We start from the raw sequence: 18,973 nt of genomic DNA on the forward strand, positions 1-18,973 counted from the left end.
GAGGTTGTGTCAAGTTTATGGTGTTTGGTGGTGGTTGTGACATGCATCGCTTAATTAAGAGATTAAGATCTGTGCTATAAATTGCTTTTGTTTAACATCAAGTAAAACAATCTGGTTTGATTTGAAGGGTCAAAAAAAAAAAGGGGGCTTCGAGTAACACTGCAGTGGAAGGTGTGACATATAAAGTTTCCTGCCTCAGCTCATAAACTCATATCAAATTTCTGAATTTGGATAGGAAACATTTAAACCCTTAATGTGGCTCTGTGCCTGCAGAAGGTTCAGCTAACAAGGTCTGTTTTCTCAGACAGACAGGCCCAGACAGAGCACTAATAGGAAGAAGCTGTGTGAGCTCAGAAAATCTTGTTTCTTCTTTCTGGTGGTGAGTGCCGTACAGCTGAATGAATGGCATAAGAGCACCAGTATGTGCCCAACCCCCAACCCAGTTGCCACCTCATCCCCTCATGGGAAGCAGGAGTCCACCAAAGAGGAGGAGGAGGAGGAGGTGTGTCAGTGAAGAGCGAGCACCGGGGGTGAAAAAGGGAGACCGTGCGTTCAGCACGAAGACTCGATTGCGGTTTGACATCATCCCAACATAAATTAAGATGATTAAAAGCAGAGTTCAGTCTAGACGTTAATGTCTAAATTTACAGTGCATTTCAATTTAGACTACCAGACATAATTAGGTTAATTATATACAGTACTCCAGCCTGTTGCAGGCGCTGTGAGTCTTTTATTCCCTATTAATGAAACAGCATCCATTATAGTGCTTTTAAACATATTGCCATCCCCCCCAGTCTGTGCCGGAGGCCTTCTTTTTCATGCAAAGCCCTAAATGCATATAAAATAAGTGCCTAGCTTGTGGGTTATTATTGAGAGTTCATCACAAAACACTTTCACATCCAGAGTGTGTTTATGGCCAATATAAAAAGACACACTAGACTGTACCATGTTGTTTTATTTAAAGACCATTCTACATTAAATACAGTACTGTACAAAAGTCTTGAACCACCCCAGACTGAGGAGCCAGACTTTTTAAATTTTTTTTAAAGTGGTCCTGAGCAATAGATTTCTGAAGGTCTTTCAGGGTTTTTCTTTGGACATTTTCAGTTCTTAGTTTTTGTTGTTGTCATTTTGTTTTCTGGGCTGAAGCCACTTAACACTGACCTATGAATCATTCAAGCATAACAAAGCAAATTCAAGGGAGGAACCAGTGTTGTGTCTATACATAACAGACGATTTAGCAAAGAACTATATCTTTAGGCACTTTGGTACTTCTGGCCTGTCACAAAACAAACAAAAACATATGTTCCCATTTCTTTAGTTGAATGGATGAAAAATGACAAAGATAACAGTTTGACACATAAAATTGTATTTTTGCACCAACAAGGTGATTCTCAAAGAGCTATTATGCTGAAAACTTGGCATATCTCGGCATGGTGTGCTGTGTGGATAAACAAATCTGAGAAAACCAAAGAAGTGGAGGACTAATGTGTTAGGCCTGAAAAAAAACCCAACTACAGCAGGTGACCAGTATCTGAAAGTCATGTGCTTAAGAAATGACACAGGAGCTGAGAGATGCATCTGGCCCTTCAGCTGATCCATCTGCTGTTCACTGAAGCCTCACCAGAAATAGTGTCAGTGGAAGGGTGGCTGTCAAGAAGCCATTCTTAAAGAAGGGAAACAGAGAGAAAAGGCTGAGGTGTGCCAGATTAGACAAAAAGTGGCATCAGGTCTTGTGGAGTGGTGAATCAAAATTTGAAATTTTTGGTTCAAATCATCATCAGTATGTATGGAGGAGGTCATGAGAGAGGTACAGCAGTGAGCGTCTACAAACATCTGTAAAACACAGTGGAGGCTCTGTCATGGTTTATGGCTGAATTTCAGCCAGTGGTGTTAAGGATCTCATCAAAATTTATGGAATTATCAACATAGAAAAGGACCGTAGGATTTTGATCCACCATGCAATACCATCTGGAAAGCATCTGATTGGCAACAGCTTCATTTTTCAGCATGACAATGATCCCAAACACACTGCCAATGCAGTAAAAGCATACCAGGACAGAAAAACACACAGTTGATCACTATCAGTCATGGATTGGCCTCCCCAGAGCCTGGACCTCAACATTACTGAAGCAGTGTGGGATCATCCTGACAGAGAACAGAACAAATGGCAGCCAATATCCAAAGAAGAGCTTTGAATGTCCCTCAAGAAGCCTGGAGAACTATTCCTGAAAACTACTTAAAGAAATGACAAGAAAGCTGCCTCAGAGAGTTCAGGCTGTGCTGAACAATAAAGGCGGTCACACCAAATTTTGACTTTCAAGCTTGTTAGAATTGTACAAAATCTGTTTTTGCCCTTTTATGCTTTATTGCCACATATGTCCGCAAATGTTTCAATAAGTCGTTGCACCTATTTTCTAGTTTCCTAGCAAAAATATAAAAAATGAGGGGTCATGCAAGCACTGTATGTTCTCTTATTTTAAAACAATATATTAATGTTACTTTCTGTATTTGAAAGGCTGTACAGCCTGTACTGCACTTGAAGGTCTAAATCACAGCAGCCATGTTGGCAAGATCATCTTAGGAAAATTCACAAAGTCACGCTGTGCAAATTACATTTAATAAAATGGACATTTTACTTTCCACAGGTTTCTTTTTTCTTTTCTTTCTTTTTTTTTTTTTTTAAATCAGCTCTATGGGTGAATAATGTCAGTGCTGAGAATCCTCAAAGAGGAGGTTTAAAAGAAGAAAGTACATCAGCTTTAATACAAATCACTTCAAGGTATTGAAAAAGTGCATTCTCACCTTTAAAAACCTCTTTATCTTTATATGCAGTCACCATATCAACACGAGGAATATCATATGCTGCCTGTGCTCTGTGCAAACCATTTGGTACTTAAACATTACAGTACTAATATAAAAACAGCTTCAAATGTCATTCAATAAGGAATTACTTCATTCTCTGTGAAATGCTTCTTCAGCATAGACTCTCTGTGGCTCAGTTAATGAAAGTAATATGAGTAAGAATATGATGATGACTTCTAATATTTCACACTTGGACAGTTTTCTGAAATCCTGCAGGATATTTTGAATTTCATACACACATTCACATTTACCTCTGCACATGCTCTGTGTGTCTGGAAATGAAAAGCTGGGTTATTTAGTTGTTTTTAAAAATCAGGCTGAGATATGTTGACCTGCTGGACGAGTCTTCATTCGATAGTGAGTGGCAGGTCCCACAGGCTCGTGAGAGCATGGAGGTTAACCTGCTTTGGGGCTACAAACACTGAATCAACATAATTACATTGATCCTGTGTCACTTTGCTCTCTGGAGGCATGGCTGAGGGGTAAGGCAAACTGCTCGTCTATCAAGGGCCTGTCAGAGGAGTTAAAGCCCTGAGGAAAGACTTGAGGCCACCCAAAAAAAAAAAAAAAAAAAACACATCCAGGCAAAAGTTCTGAAGGGCAGAATCAAAATGGAAAATGGTGCAATGTTTGGGGGAAAAAAGTAACAGTTATGATTTTTTTAACATACGAGTTTGCGTATTGTTTGTTTCTGTCTTACTTTTCAGTGAGTCAGTAAAGTGATTTGAAACAAGTCCTCTACAGCCCATGGAAATCACTGACTTTTCTTAAAATATTTAATCATAATCTAAAAAACAACCGAAGAAAAAGTGAACACAAACACTAACTGTTCCCCCACCATGCTTTACAGCGAGCTTGAAGTCCACAAATACTGATTTGTCAGTGGTTTGAGACCTGAAGAAGCCTTTCAGATGAGAGGTGAAACGTCTTCAAGAAACCAAAAAAAGTCCAGTCACCTTTTTTCAAGCTCCAGAGACTACACTGACCTGGATGACTCAGAACCTACACAGACACATTGTCAGTCCACTGCATATTATTCCAAAGGTTCTGCTCGTTGGCTGTATGATTGTGTCAAACTGTAGTTTTTCTTTTATGATTTCAGACAGCAAAGCCTTTCTTCCTGGTCTCCCATGCAGGGCGACTTTCTTTCTGCTTGGAGACGCATGCCCTTTGAAACCAACAGTTTCAAGAGTTGCCTGAAGATTCTGTGATGATGGTTTTTTTTCCCCTTTGGTTTCTTGGAATCCTAGAGAACTATTCCTGAAGACTACTCAAAGAAAGTAATCTTCAGGAATAGTTCTAAAGACTACCATTTGCTGTTTTTACAACAGATAGTTTGCTCTTGGGTTGAATTTGCTGGCGCAGTCATTCCTGGACAAATTTGAAGTCTACATCCTTTGTAGATGAGCTTTATTATAGTTGAATTCAAATAATTGGAGGTATTTAAAAAAAAAAAAACTAGGCAAAGTCTTTTCCTGAAAGCCTCAGCCTTTAACATCTTGGACTGCAAAAAGAACAGCAGGACCTAGAACAGATCTACTAGTCCCTAAAGAGATTGTGATCACTGGCACCTAATCTGGAATCCCTGGTTATAATTTTATGGATTTGAAGGCATTTTAAATTTTTAATCAAGATAGTAAACATTTCTGTCCTAACAAGTCTTTAGTGTTGCTACTTGAGCTCAGGCACCACATATACAGCAATGTTCCAAAGTCTTGAGCCACCCCTCATTTCTTTGACAAATAGGTGGAGCGATTTATTGAAACTTGTACAAACATACATAAAAATACAGTATACATGGTAAAAACAGATACCTCTCTCCTGACCTCCTCCGTACTTACTCCCTAATTTGACCCAACATTTTAAAATTTGGATTCATCGCTCCATAAAACCTGTCAGATTTTCAGTCCAGTTCTTGTGTAATTTGAGATGCCTCAGCCTTTGCTCCTTGTTTCCCTTCCTTAAGATAAAAATTAGAATAGGTTTTTCAGAAAGCCTGGAGAAGTGCTGCTCAAGACCACTTTAAACAATTACAAGAAAATCTGGCTCCTTGGAAACAATATAAAGACTTGTGCACTGTAAAACTTTAGATAATAGTCGCATAGGAAGGAAACAAAAAAGTTTTGAAAGCTTGCATGAAAATAAAACTCTGGAACATTCCTGGGCGGGTACTTGCCATGCACTGTATAATGCTTTAAGGTCTCTTATTCTGTGGAGCAATAAGATCGATGATGGGTGCAGAGGCCCACGACAATAGCTGCAGTGTTTGGAATTCCTCTTGGTACCTGCAGTCCTCCAAAAAATCACATTTGCCTTATTTGAAATCCCCCTCAGACCAAAAAAAAAAAAAAAATGCCCCAAACAGTAGCCAGTTCGTTTTGGCTTGTTTTGTTTTTCTGCTTGTTTCCCAAGCTGTAATATTCAAATATGACAACTTATACAAATAAGGATGTGATGAGTCCATAAACATCTCAAATCTGTCTGACTCTAAAAACTAATTTTTGTTGCTTATTTTTCTCATTTTTCTGACAAATTTAAATATCCCTTCATTTAATTATGGGATCTTCCTGCAAATCTAGCACATGCAAATTATTTGGCCAATGAAATGAAATGAAGATTATGACAATATTTGCACACATGCATTCAAAAACAATTAAATAAATACTTACACACATTCTATACATATGTGTGTGTGTTTGTGTGTATAATACAAACTGGACAAAATAAAACATAATCAGTCATGTATGGCCTTCAGGCGTATTTAATACTGTAGCTCCATGTCAAGATAGTTTTATTTTCCTGAATGAATTCATTCATTTATTCATTAAAGTGTGTTCCCGAAGAAATTTGCAAGAGCAGCCTCAGAAGAGGTGCAGCAAGGAAAGAAAAAAAAAAAAAAGATGAGACGAGAGTGCCTTTTGAATATGAGGGATAACAAGAAAAGTTGCACTCTAAACAGCAAAAAAAAATCCTCTGATCTGACATGTTGATCACACAATCCTCTCTGCTTGGGTCCTCGGGCTCATGTTTTTGGCTCAAGGCTTAGTTAGTTTATTAGTGAAATGTGGGGGTGGCATATCGTATAATGCCTTAACTCAAAGCAGGCTTGCACAATAGTTATGACAAGGTATGCATACCTCAAACTCTAATTGGATATGCACACAAAATTGCATGCAAATCCATCCGACGCAGTTTTATCCTAATCCAATGGCGGGTGTATTTAAGTGCCAGTCTCATTTGATACACGTCTTTATTATGCTACTTTATTTCATGCTAAAACGTTTAATATTGTTGTGTTTGAAATTCCAGCTTTGGATAGCAGAATACACTTTCACATTCACAGGATTGCTGATTGTGATTATAATGTTAGACCAATGCTGTGTCAATATTAGAATTGACACAGCATTGGTCAGCAAAGGCAATAATATCACTGTACTTTAACAGTTAAAGCCTTTTACATCAGAGAGAGACTTTTCACTAAAAAGAGGTCATAAAATTCAAAATCCATATGTTTTATAGACAGTAATATGAGGCCTTCCATGATGCAAAAAGCTACACTGCATAAATATAGTCTGAGTTGAGCACTGGGCTGGGGAAGGGAGTATGAAAGGAGGAGATCTAATTCATCCTGAAGCTTTGAGTGAATGCAATATGTACTGAGATGTATTTTGTGTTGTTCATCACCCTATTTGGCTGGTTGTTACTATTTTGGGAGGCCTGAAAGGGCAGGCCAGCAGAGCTTTTTCAGAACACAATGACCTGAGCATCTTGTTTGGCGTCTTCTGACAGCATGGCTGCTTGTTGCCACTGATTCGTGCCGACATGTTGTAGAAAATACGTTTTTGGTAGATGGACTTTTCAGGTTTATCAGACTCCATTATTCACACACTAACCCAGAATTACCAGTGGTGACATCTTGTCTCTCTGGCAAGGACATGATATCCCCAGATGTCCTGACACTGTTGTAGTATAGTCATACATGAAATTAGGGTATATAACACACTGAAATTAAACATATATGAGTAAATACAGTCACAGTAAAAAGAAAGTACACCCTGTTTCAATTTTCGGGTTTTACATGTCAGGAGAAAATAAAATAACACCTGGGCCTTAGCAAGTCTTATAAATAGGTAAATACAACCAAAGATGAACTACAACCCATATTATATGTCATTATTTATTTAACAAAAGTGAGGCAAAAATAGCATCCAAGTGCTGCTAATCAAATACTCAACTAATCATCAGGAAGTCTGAGCATCTCTATAAAAGCATTAGTTTTGGTAGTTTGCTGGTCTGGACCATTCAGGTGTACGTTAAAAAGAAAGACATCAGTAATGATCAGCAATTGATGCTGCCCATCAATCTGGAAATGGTTATAAACAATTTATAGTCCATCATCCTAGAGTGAGGAAGATTATTCACAAGTGGAAAATATTCAAGACAGTTTCCAATCTTTCCAGAAGTGGACGTCCCAACAAATTCACCCCAACGTGAGGCCTGAGTAAGCGTGCTGAAAGTTGAAATGATAGTACAATTAGACCCCCCCCCCCCCCCCCACCAAAAAAAAAAAAAAAAACTGAACAAGTATGACCTGCTTGGAAGGGCTGCCAGGGGAAAGACTCTCTAAAAAGAACATGGCAGCACAGCTTAGGTTAGATCTTCTTTGGACAGATGAGATCAAAGTGGAGATGGTTGGCCATAATTCACTGCACCATGTTTGGTGAAAAACCAAACACAGCATATCAGCACAAACACCTCACACAAACTGTCAAGCACAGTGGTGGAAGGGTAATGATTTGGGCTATTTCTGCAGCCACAGGACCCGGACACCTTGTAGCAAGTGAGCTGGCCATTAACTCCTCTGCATATGGATGTTGTATGGAGGTGGTCAGAAGAGAGGTACAGCAGTGAGTGTCTACAGCCATGTATAAAACACAGTGGAGGCTCTGTCACAGCTTAGGGACTGAATTTCAGCTCTGAATGCTCTTCAAGAAGCCTGGAGAACTATTCCTGAAGACTACTTCAAGTAATGACAAGCTGTCTAAGAGAGTTCAGTCTGTGTTGAAGAATAAAGGTGGTCATACCAAATACTTTCAAGCTTGTTAGAATTGTGTTTTTGTCTTATATACTCCATTTCCATGTATGGTTGCACATTTTATTAAATTGCTGCACCTATTTCCCAATTTCCTAGCAATATTATACAGAAATGAGGGGTCGTTCAAGACTTTTGCACAGTACTACTGTATATATGCCTGATGAGACCCATCAAGTAGGTGGTCCTTGTTCAAGTAGCAGGTGTGCATCACTCCAATACAAACAGGCTTAAAGCCATGAGTGTGTTTAAAAGGTTTTTATTTCTTTAAACACAGGCATCATTATATATTCACACAACTTCCACAACAGCAATTTTTCCACCAGTGAGCGAGTACAGATCATCACACTGCATTCCCTCAAAGCAAAAAACTCATCAGATTCCGGCTGATTTCTGAATGACTAATTTAGGGTCGTATGTACAGAGGTGTGTGCCCGTCATGGTCCTAGACATTCATGAGGCACAAACATTTGGTTTCCAGTAAGTAAATTTAAATTTTTTTCTCCATTTTCACACAAACAGATAAACATACAGAAAATAATTTTTATATGCATGTCTAAAAGATGCCCGTTAGTAGTTCTGTCACACTTTTGTGGTTAATAAAGTCTAGAGCGCAGGCAAAAATGAGAAGTAGTGTTTAATTAAAAAGAAAATCACATCCATATTTTTTATTTCTATTTTTTCTAGTTCTCTTCCTACTTTTCTACCAACGAAGAGAAAAATGGTGCTGAAGCCATAGAATTAAAAACCACAAATAACTGAACCCTTGAAAACACAGCAGATACAACTGGTCCTTTATATTACACACACAGTAAAGTTATGCAAGCAGAGTAACATTTCATTAGGTATAATGGTCTCAGACTGCCAATAACTGAATGCAGGTGGAAATGCAGCAAATCCACTCGCACTATTTTTAACCTCAGATAAAAATCAGCAAAATAAACTGACAAAAAGTGCTACTGCTGTCAACACTTGGAAATCGTTAGTCTTGTACCAATTAGCTTTTCAGAAAGTTTGTGTAAGTTCAACATAATATGTAGATAAAGAAACCATTTCAAGGGTCTAGAAAGCATACAGATAAAGTATAAAGCATATTTACGTCTGAGCTCTACCCAAATAAAAGCTAGACATTGTTTTAGAGCAACATTTAACCATCTATGCTGCCACTTACAAATGTGTCTCCCAAAAAAGAACCAATTTGTTTCAGTTCCAAATTGTCTAATAGTTAATTCTAAGGTAGGACTGAGTTGGAGGAAACTCTCAGTCAATGCCATCAATAACACTGACTGAGGCATATTAATCCATCTGAGAAGTCCCATTAAGGAGAGGGATGTGTCAGCTTCAACCAAAGCTGGGATCAACGAGACAGCACTACAATACATCCAAAAAAATAATTTGAGAAAAATCATTATTTATTACTTAATGAAACCATGCTTTCTAGTCCCTTTCACTGTTGGTTACCATATCTTTAAACCTATCCAAGTGAACAGTGATTTTTCTTTTCAGTGCAGGTATTCATCATCACTAAAGTCTGAGTCATCGGCCTCCACTTCTCCCTCAATCACAGATTTCTTCCCTCTGCAGCAGGACACCACCAGCCCAATAAGGAAAGCCTAAAAACAATGATGAAAGTGCACATTACAAAATATTTGTTAAAGCTCATTTGATTGCTAATATTGAAAATATTTAGCTGAGGACTTCAGCAATAAATTTAAAATACAGACAGTGGCATCTCTTTCATATCCTTGGACTTACTACAATAAAAGCCCAGTTCCCAAAGTAGTAGATGGTGCTGAAGAACCAAAACTTGTGGAGGAAAAGATAGGATCTTGTCACAGTGCACTGATCTGAAAGAGACAAAAAAAAAAAACAAAAAACAAAACACTGATTAAGTCCTGTTTCAAGCTAACAAAAATACAAAATTAAAGACAAAGGCTACAATGAAATGGCTTCTTTGGAACTTTTTTAATCCAAAAGGCACTCTGAACCAAGTATCTGTCTCTCAGTACTATTTTGACATCTGTCATGTATTCAAACGGCAGGCTTCAGATGGTTTAGCGGTTTCATTCCAGTCGTTCAGTGTTTTTCAGGTGAAAGGTGTCTGCATGACACAGATTAGTTCTCTGTGGTCTGGAGCACAATAAATGTGACACATCCATTGCTGCTTTCTGTTTATAATTGCACAAGTGTATCACTTGTTATACATCCGTGTTATAAAGGGGTCTGTATTCACTTAAGAGCTCAACGCAGGCTGCTATTACTACATGGAGCAGGGCCTCAGGCAAATTTGTTATAATAACTAAAAAAGACAACCAGTCATCTGAAAAGAGGAAAGCTGTGTCACTGTCAGTGTGAATACGGTTCAACCAATGACTGAAAGTGAAATGAAATGTAACATTTAATGGGAGTACGCCCAGTATAACACACTGAAAACCCAAAAGGTAAAAGCACGGGCGCACAGAGGACACCAGCAAACGTGAAGACAGTGAACCACAGGTTATGGGTTATGCAATGTAACCTCAATTCTCTGATGACAAGTTTATGCTCATAACTATATGTGTACTGAGTAGACATTTTAGGTACTTCACATGCTTAGATCTGAATCCATCACATGCCTGATTGGTCACCAAATGTACAGTGATTCATAAAGAACTATCTTCAACTACAAGCAGAACAAGGAGTCCTGCAGCAGAGCTAAGATGAGATTGTGGGATTCAATTGAAGACACAAAGACAGCCTAAATCAGGGATGTGAAACAAACAGTCTGCAGGCTAGAAACAACACCAAAGAATCCAGTCTAGCACATTGGATGAGACCGGGCACTGACTGCGTGCAGTGTGTTCCAGATTGTCTGGCTAGAGGGCTGTCGGCCATATCGTTCTGCAAACTTTGACTGCAAATCTGTAGAAGACGGTCTACAGTCCTGAAATGCTGACAGGGTGAGGAAATGGTCTTCTTGTGGTGTTGTCTTCTTGGGATGCCCACTTCGCGGCCTGTCTCTGACATCCCCCATTATATGGATCTTGGCCTTCAATTTGGAGATGATACTATGGCACGTGTCCTATCAAATGCTGCATGCCTGGAGCAGACACCAACTGAAGGCTATAGCAGGGTCCATGCTCACAGGTGCTGCTAATCAGGTGCCAATCAGGAGCCTGATTGTGAGCACCTGGGGTACCAAATGCTCAAAACAAGAGTAAATAGAATAAGCTGTTTGGCATTGGCAGAGAAAATTTGTCAAGTTTTTTAAGGGTGCAACCGACATACTACCTCTGCTGTTCGGCCCACAAATGCATTTTTCCTTACAAATGTGGCACCAATTAAGGAGAAATAAACAGGCTTTCCAACGGTGTAAGATTTATTGCCAAGCAGCATCAACCAACCACAAATTTCTTTACTTTTTGTGCAAAGTTTATACAGATAATTGTGCAATGACCTTGTCTCGCCCACTTGAGATTAAATTGGATTGTATTGCCAATGAACTAAAATGTATGACACCCATACTTAAATCCACAGAAAAACTGTGGCAAGATTCGAACAGTCTACCTGCCAAACACCCTGTAACACTGTTTGCAAGTGTACTTTTTATCCCCTTAACATCCACTCACTTTTGTTACTGAACAAGACTAAAAGCTTGAAAGCATTTTATTTGTTGTTCTCTTATGATGAAAATGCCGCCCATCAAATAGTGATTCAACAGGTGTGTGACCTCAAAGATGACAGAAAACATAAGGAACTACCATTTTGCTGTGTACCCACTTTTATTACAAAGTAAAAACTGCTATTGCTGCTTCTTCTCTGGTATTTGTATTTTAAAATCGTTTATGCACCTCGAATCTTTGCTTCAAATCGATGACTCGATGAATGGGCCCGTGCCATTTCAAATACAGTGGGAGAATTTTCCTTGAGTGCCACAGTGTGTTAAGAATGAAAAGGCAGAGGGTGCTCACACTTAGATATTGATTTGTTTTCAGTTTTTATGTGTACTACACTTTTGTCAACTACTGTGTGAAGACTGATAAAGAAGCATTTAAGAGGATCGCCTCTTTACTTGTAGTGCATTAAAGCATGGGTACATACGTGTATGTGTTACTGCAGCTACCCTATGTGATTTAAAAGCATCACAAGTTAATCTGTGTAGTACATTTCTTACACACGGGCAACTCAAGGTGCTCTCATGAAAATATTAAATGACAGAAAAGCATTACAACATTAAAATGCAAATGAAAAGAGTAGAGAAGAAATTAGAAGAAAAACATCACACCAGAGAATGGAAAACACAAAGAAGTGCCAGATGGTTCATGTTGAGTTCTGAAGTTTGAGTCAAAGGAAGTGCAAAACATAAATGTTTTAGTGTTGATTTCAAACACGCCTAAGTTTCAAAAGTGAAAAGAGTAAAGAGGTTAAACGTTGCACAACAGTAATCCATTAAATGAACCAATTTAAACCTGACACTTCAAATGTATCAATGTTCTGGGAGAACCTTTTGTCCCAGCCTTGACAGAAGTAAGTAAACTTCAACTCTGCAATGTTCCTCAAATGACATTTTATTGCCGTGACCAAAGGCAGCTCAATCGTTATTGACTCAGCACTGTGATCATGAATATAAAGCACATCAAAATCAAAAGCTGCAGGAAAGAAACTCACTTATTGCTTACACAATCCAATTGGCTTCTCTTTTCTGTTGAGCTGCTCTTTTCCTTATGCTGGTGACATCACCTTTAAGCCTCAGCTCTCCACTTTTTGAGTGAACTGATACTGTTATTGATCTGACTGGCGTAGACAGCAGGAATATTATAAAAGTCTTAAGCTGAGTCATTCCCCCTTTATGTGTATGAATGGATATTGGCAGGCATGGGAAATGCTGATGACGTCAAAAGTGGAAAGTGCCAATGATATGCATGCCATGTCTGGGTCTCTTCTCAGTACTCCAATTGTTTTGTGTGAAAACACAGTAAGAAAGAGAAGGATAAAAACGCTTCCCTTCAGATCACATTTATTAATTAGCTTAGCCATGCACAATGAAGCAATAAAAAGAAGAAATATGTAAATACACTCTTAATAGGACTTGCATAATTTCAACAGAACAAGGCAAGAGAGAAAGTCCCAAAAGCTCAAGTCTGGCTATGTTAGAGAGCCATCTGGAGCATTAACACTAACCCTGCTGTGCTGCTCCTATCACACTGTTTCTTACACAGCTCTTCACACTGACTCGAAACGTATGAACAGTGCAATCAGACCTACACAAAGCTGCATGGCATCAAGGTCCACAGCAATAACAGTGTCTTTTAGAAATTTTATTTTTTTTTCCCCATTACAGTCAATACTTTTGAAAGCTTTCCCTACCAGGGTTCTGCATGTGGAAAAAAGAAGAAAAATTCAGGTCAACTCAGTTTCATCTATAATACAAATTAGAAAGCACGATCCCACAGGAGTTGTGATGTGTAACAAGAATCAGCTTTCACTTCACCAGAACCAGGGGTAATAGAAGAAGCAAGTCTTTGTTCATCACTGTGACCCCACTCTTTTGCTCCACTACCTCAGCCATCTGTAGCTCTCCAGCTGCTTACCAGAATTGCAGGCCACTGAGTGGGATCTACAGATGGTTCACAACAGTGGTCTGCCTAAATATATTATCATGTACACCACTGACCAGCTTCACCTTGAAATCATTACCGTCCTCAAATAAGAGCATGGGGCAGCCAGAGAGTGCAGGTAATTTCACCTTGACTCATGATACCCGGGTGAGTGCTGCCTGGTGTAGGATGATGCATTATGCATAACTTTCATCTCTGCATTCAAACACAAACGCATGCATAGGACTCTGCACACATGCACGCACACATTGTGCTCTTCTGAAAGCCTCTTGATCAGCACGCTCTTGTGCCAAAACTGTATGCTTTTACTTTCCATCTAAAAAGCAGCAGAGTACTTTTATTCTAAAGTCCTTTGAGAATACTGGTGTTCCTTGAGCAGAACTATTTTCAAATCTCTGGCTTCTCTTATTAGTGCTATGCAAGAAAGTTCACCAAAAACATCTTTTGGCAGTAGAAAAATCCATTTGAGCAGTGCTCAAGGCCCCCAAAAGACAACATGCATAACAAAAATGTAACCTAACTTACCCTAACCAAAACTACTGATCATACAAACTGGAAGCCAAAGTGAGAAACCTATAAACATCATTAGGGTTGTTTTATAAAATTGTTGATTTTATAAGTACATGATTTTATTCAGCAAGGATATAAAATTAAGTTGTTAAATGAACATGCTTGCTATAAACTATTGCTTATTTATACATTTAGCTGAGGTAGAGTAGTACTGGCAGCATCAGCATACAGTCAGGTTTTAGGTGTGCAAAGTTCACCCTTCTTTTAGCTTTTTTTTCTTCTTTGGTTTCTACCAGCCCTGAGGAAACAGCTGGCTGCTAAATGCCACACTGTAGTCAACAGGTCTATAAAAAAGTGGGTTTATTTAAAAATGTCAATTAGACCCGATTTAAGCAAGGAGTAGTATTTTAATTAGGTGTCTCAGAGTTCAACCTTTATCAAAAAGTAATTTTATTTCTACCAGTTAATAGTGGAGCTCTTTCTGAGTAATTCCAAGTAAATATACCCTTTGAAAAGTTTTTTTTTTTTCCCTGTAAAAGGCAAGGGGTGTCTGTAGATGCCAAAATGACTATTTTTCTTTCAAGAGAATTACTTTTGATTGACATATTTCATTGTAATGCAAATTGATGATGGTCCCCTTGATGCAAAGAAAATTAGTATTAATTTGTGTTGGGGTTGAGGGAGTCTCCTGCTGAAAATTGCTATGGTACCTGACATCTCAGAGGTAACACAAAATGGTGACCATCACCCCCCCCCCCCCCCCCCCCCCCCCCCACCCCCAAGCTCTTTAAAACAATACTGTGGCAAGTTGCTAGGAAACAGACAGCAGTGTATAAGTATGAATACACTCCTCTGTAAAAACACGTTTGATCTCTGAGATTCAATACAAGAATAATATGACATGTATTCCAAGGTAAAAACTCCGCTTTATAATACGATTAAATGAATTAAGATCAAACAGCTAGAATTTCACCCAGAGAAGCTCGGTGATAAATTGAGCTACTGGTCAAAAAGCAAAACCCTGGACTAGATTTATTGATATTAACTGTGAAATATATTTTCCTTGCTGCAAAAACATGTTTTTAAAGATCTTGATCTATTATTCTATTAGAAAACGTATTGCTGGTGACACCTTTTCTGTACATTTCTGAGGATTCGACCGCAAAAAAAGTTCTCTGTTTTGGTAAGACACTGAGTGAGGAGCACAGTAATGAAGTCATTAAAATTACTGGTTAAACTGTCTAGGGAATAAATGTAACCAATAACAGAGGTTCCTGAATTAATGATAAAGGTGTTAACATTACTGCAATAAACAACAGTTAAGGACATTTAATTGCTTAGGTGAGGGAGTCATTATTATAAATAAGAAGAAAGATAAATTTGTGATGAGCTCAGCCACAATGAAATACAACAACACCATCAATAAGTGACACTAAAGCTTACGAAGCTTCAATAATCCTACTAATCACATAATTGTCAGTCATACAAATGAAAAATAAAATAATAAAATTCTGATTATCCAAGAAGGCATTGTGTGCACACATAGAAAACACAATAAAACCACCAAGAATTTATCACACATCAGAATATCAAAGCATCCAGCACCAGCTAAATCCCGAGGATTCATTTCCATTATGCTGAGTAAATGAGTAATGGCACGGTAATGACCTTAGAGTACATAATGGAGAGCTTGGCACTGAGCACCTGCTCACCAAGATGTTAGTGTCATTACCCCACTGTGACCAATTGGCCGATCAGTCACTAGTTTGACTTCTACCCTCTTTTGCCTTAGCTGTCTTTTGATCTAGTGTCATACCAGGGGTTATTACAAAGTGATGCCCTTCCTGTACCCGGTGATCCAAATTTCTACCAGAATATTGCCATTTTATTTTCTTCTTGTTATTATTTTTACATCCACTGACAGGACCTTAAAATTCAGAGAATAGATCAAATCTATTCTCTGCATATCCCTGCTTGAGGTCGTGCTAGATTAAAATTTCACTGACATGAACAGCAAAGAATTTGGAAAAAAATGATGACTTATATGGAGATAACTCCTCTTGATAGAGAAGAATTAAAGAACTACTTTATGTAACAAAATATTACATCATATTTTAAAAATATACAAAATTGGCATTATTCCTGTTATTATTACTGTTGTTACTGCTGTTGTCATTACCATTTTTACCTGCTGTAACAACAGAATTTCTTAAATCTAAATATACTCTTATATTGTCTCATCTCTTATTTTAAGTGAGACCCGCACAAAGCAAAACCAACCATAAATTCTTTTTCTACAGAAACACGTTAAGCCTGTGTTTAAGAAACGCCTGGCTCTCCCTTGATATAGCATCTAAATACTTGAAGCTTCTTACTTTTGAGTTAACTGAAGGAGATTTTGACATTCAGATTTTGTATGAACAATTCTGTTAACAGGCTGACTGAAACTTTTACTATTGGTCAGAGAAGCTGAAAAAAAACTTATATTTTCGATTGTAAAGACATCATACAGTCCATTATGCAGTATATATCACTGATTTAGAAGTATTACATATTATAAAGAAACACAAACCTTACCTAAAACCCACCAAAAATCTTAACCAGTGCAAAAAAAAAAAAATCAATAAATCAAAAACTATTGTCCAACATGTGCACCCTCTTCTTCATTCCATATTTTGACTGATGTTTTGGTAAGTGTCTGATTGTGACAGGCTGGTGTTAGCCCTGAGACAGGCTGGCGACCTGTACAGGGTGTACCCTGCCTCTCGCCCTATGACAGAAAATCTTATCTCATATAAGAGAATGGATGGTTTTGAATGTCTTCATTTTGAGACTGCTGGACTCATCAATCAAGTATGCACAGCTGATTCATATACAGCTCCAGTACGGCATCTTACTTCAAGACTGGCTAAACTTGTATGGGAAATTAAATGAGGCAGCCTAAACCATGCAAGATTTTATTATTACAAAACAAAACAAAACAAAACAAAACAAAACAAAACAAAACAAAACAAAACAAAACAAAACCCCAAAAAACAAAAACAAACCAAAAAATAATTAGTGAAGACTAAACAGGCTGCAAGGTGAATGGATTTTTTAAAAATATATATATAATTAAAATAGAATACGTTTTAACAGGACACATTTCTGTGAATTTCTGTGGAAACTATGAAGTCTGTGGGAAACCTGCTTTTGTCAGCTTTATAGGCAAGGCACAGTTCCTCTTGAACAAGTCTATATCAATTATGGAACGAGAGCTGAACGGCTGAGATCGTCTTCTCTCTGACATGGAACTCTATCTTCCTGCACCTAACTAAACCGTCAGCTTCTTCTGGTGATTGTCTTCTCCACTTTGTGCATACTCAAAGTTTTTCAGACTTTTCCAACTTTTGCAATGATTGCCATTTGAAATACAGCAAATGGCTAAATAGCAAGTATTAAAGTTTTTGCTTTAACTTCTTCATTATGAAATAAATGTTAGAATAATGTAGTGGGTAGAGAACAAAGAAAGTGACCATTGGCTGCAACTTAGCCCTGTTTTCACTATACAATACTGTCTTCCACTGGGTCTGAAATCTAACGTATCTTTAGGTAGGTACGTTTTTTTGTCTAAAAGTTGGTTGAAGTAAAGACACGAGTTGGCTAATTTTGTTTTTATCTGTTCCGAGTAAAACTGTGGATGCACCTGATGCTGCCACTTTGAGCAAAAGTACAATTAAACATTTTAAAATTACTTTATATATAGATATACGATATATACAATATATATGAATAAAATTTGAAATGAGAGCCCACTTTTCATCCCACATATGTACACATAGTCAAATTCTGGGTCATGTCTGTGTCACCAAGAAAAATTATTTTACCATACAATATTGCTGAGCATGTTTGTGATCACTCAGACACTCTGGAAAACAACAAATTGTGGAAATCAGATAATTAGAGGATCCTGACTGTTGCATATAGCCACCCTTTCAGCCTTTTCACAACTGCCAATTACACTGCATGTCTAAGGGCAAATGAAATACTCTCTCCTTAGAAAAAAGGGTCTATTATGTAAACCGAGAAAGAATTATTTTCTTTCACACAAACTTTTTTCCCTTTTTTTTTTTTAGCTGTTTTAGTTGCTAAGTGTCTGATTGCGTTCCCTCTCAGTCATGTGTTATCTCTGCTTGACACTTCCTTCGCCTCATGGTAGGTGGTACAACGGCTGGTGTGAAAGCAGGAGCCATTTGCAAGAGCGCTAAAATAGGACCCATTTTCCTAAGCTGGTCAAAAGAAGATTACTAATTCTGCTGGGCTACTGACTTTAGCACAACAACACCTTCAGTATAATGGTGCTGAAGAGCCCTTAAACAACTATGAGAAAATTCTCACAATTAATATGGGTCATTTATAACAACTGCATGTCACACACTGGAGTACCAACATTGTAAAATACATTGAATGGCCATGATATGCAAAAAATCAGTTGATGTTTAGGCCACTATTGCAAGGACAGTCTCTACTGCTGCTCTGCAAAAAGCACAGCAGAGCAGCAAAACAGCAGTAGAAAGTAAGGTGAAAGCAGCAGAGAGTACAAAAATAAGGCAAACTAAAGAAAAATAACATAATAAAAATTTGTAACAATAAAATATGAGGCAGGAACTCTAGTAATAACTGAAAAGAGCACCAGTGAGCCAACGCTCAGCTGTTTTTGATTTGGAAGCTGGGGGGTAGGGGTGGGTCAAAGTGATATTATAGTAAAGTCATTCAACAAGTGTGTGAAGTCTGATGGGTCTAGCTTGAACGGTATTGCCTTTCTATGGTGTGAATTTGATCATCCTAGGTGAGATCGAGTTATTGCGTTCACGAGATTTTAAGAAAACTTGACCTCTGACCTTTACCTTCAGGCCAAGGTTGCCAAGAT

The 18,973-nt window shown here is 38.1% G+C and overlaps 1 protein-coding gene across 2 annotated transcripts in view; it reads right to left on the reverse strand.

Annotated features, from left to right (window-relative positions):
* Nucleotides 1-8,200: 8,200 nt before the first annotated feature.
* The window catches only part of lmbrd1 (LMBR1 domain containing 1), a 58,374-nt gene continuing 47,601 nt past the window's right edge, over nt 8,201-18,973 (reverse strand). Inside the window, exons 15-16 of one of the 2 annotated variants that reach the window (XM_030747793.1) lie at nt 9,713-9,804; nt 8,201-9,570 (exon numbers count right to left, since the gene is read on the reverse strand). In XM_030747793.1, coding sequence (XP_030603653.1) covers nt 9,460-9,570; nt 9,713-9,804 — 203 coding nt within the window. In that variant the 3' untranslated portion in view covers nt 8,201-9,459. The remainder of the gene's footprint in view (nt 9,571-9,712; nt 9,805-18,973) is intronic. The other variant, XR_004021093.1, reaches the window with a different exon arrangement.

This window comes from Archocentrus centrarchus, chromosome 15 (assembly GCF_007364275.1).
Source record: "Archocentrus centrarchus isolate MPI-CPG fArcCen1 chromosome 15, fArcCen1, whole genome shotgun sequence".
NCBI lineage: Eukaryota > Metazoa > Chordata > Actinopteri > Cichliformes > Cichlidae > Archocentrus > Archocentrus centrarchus.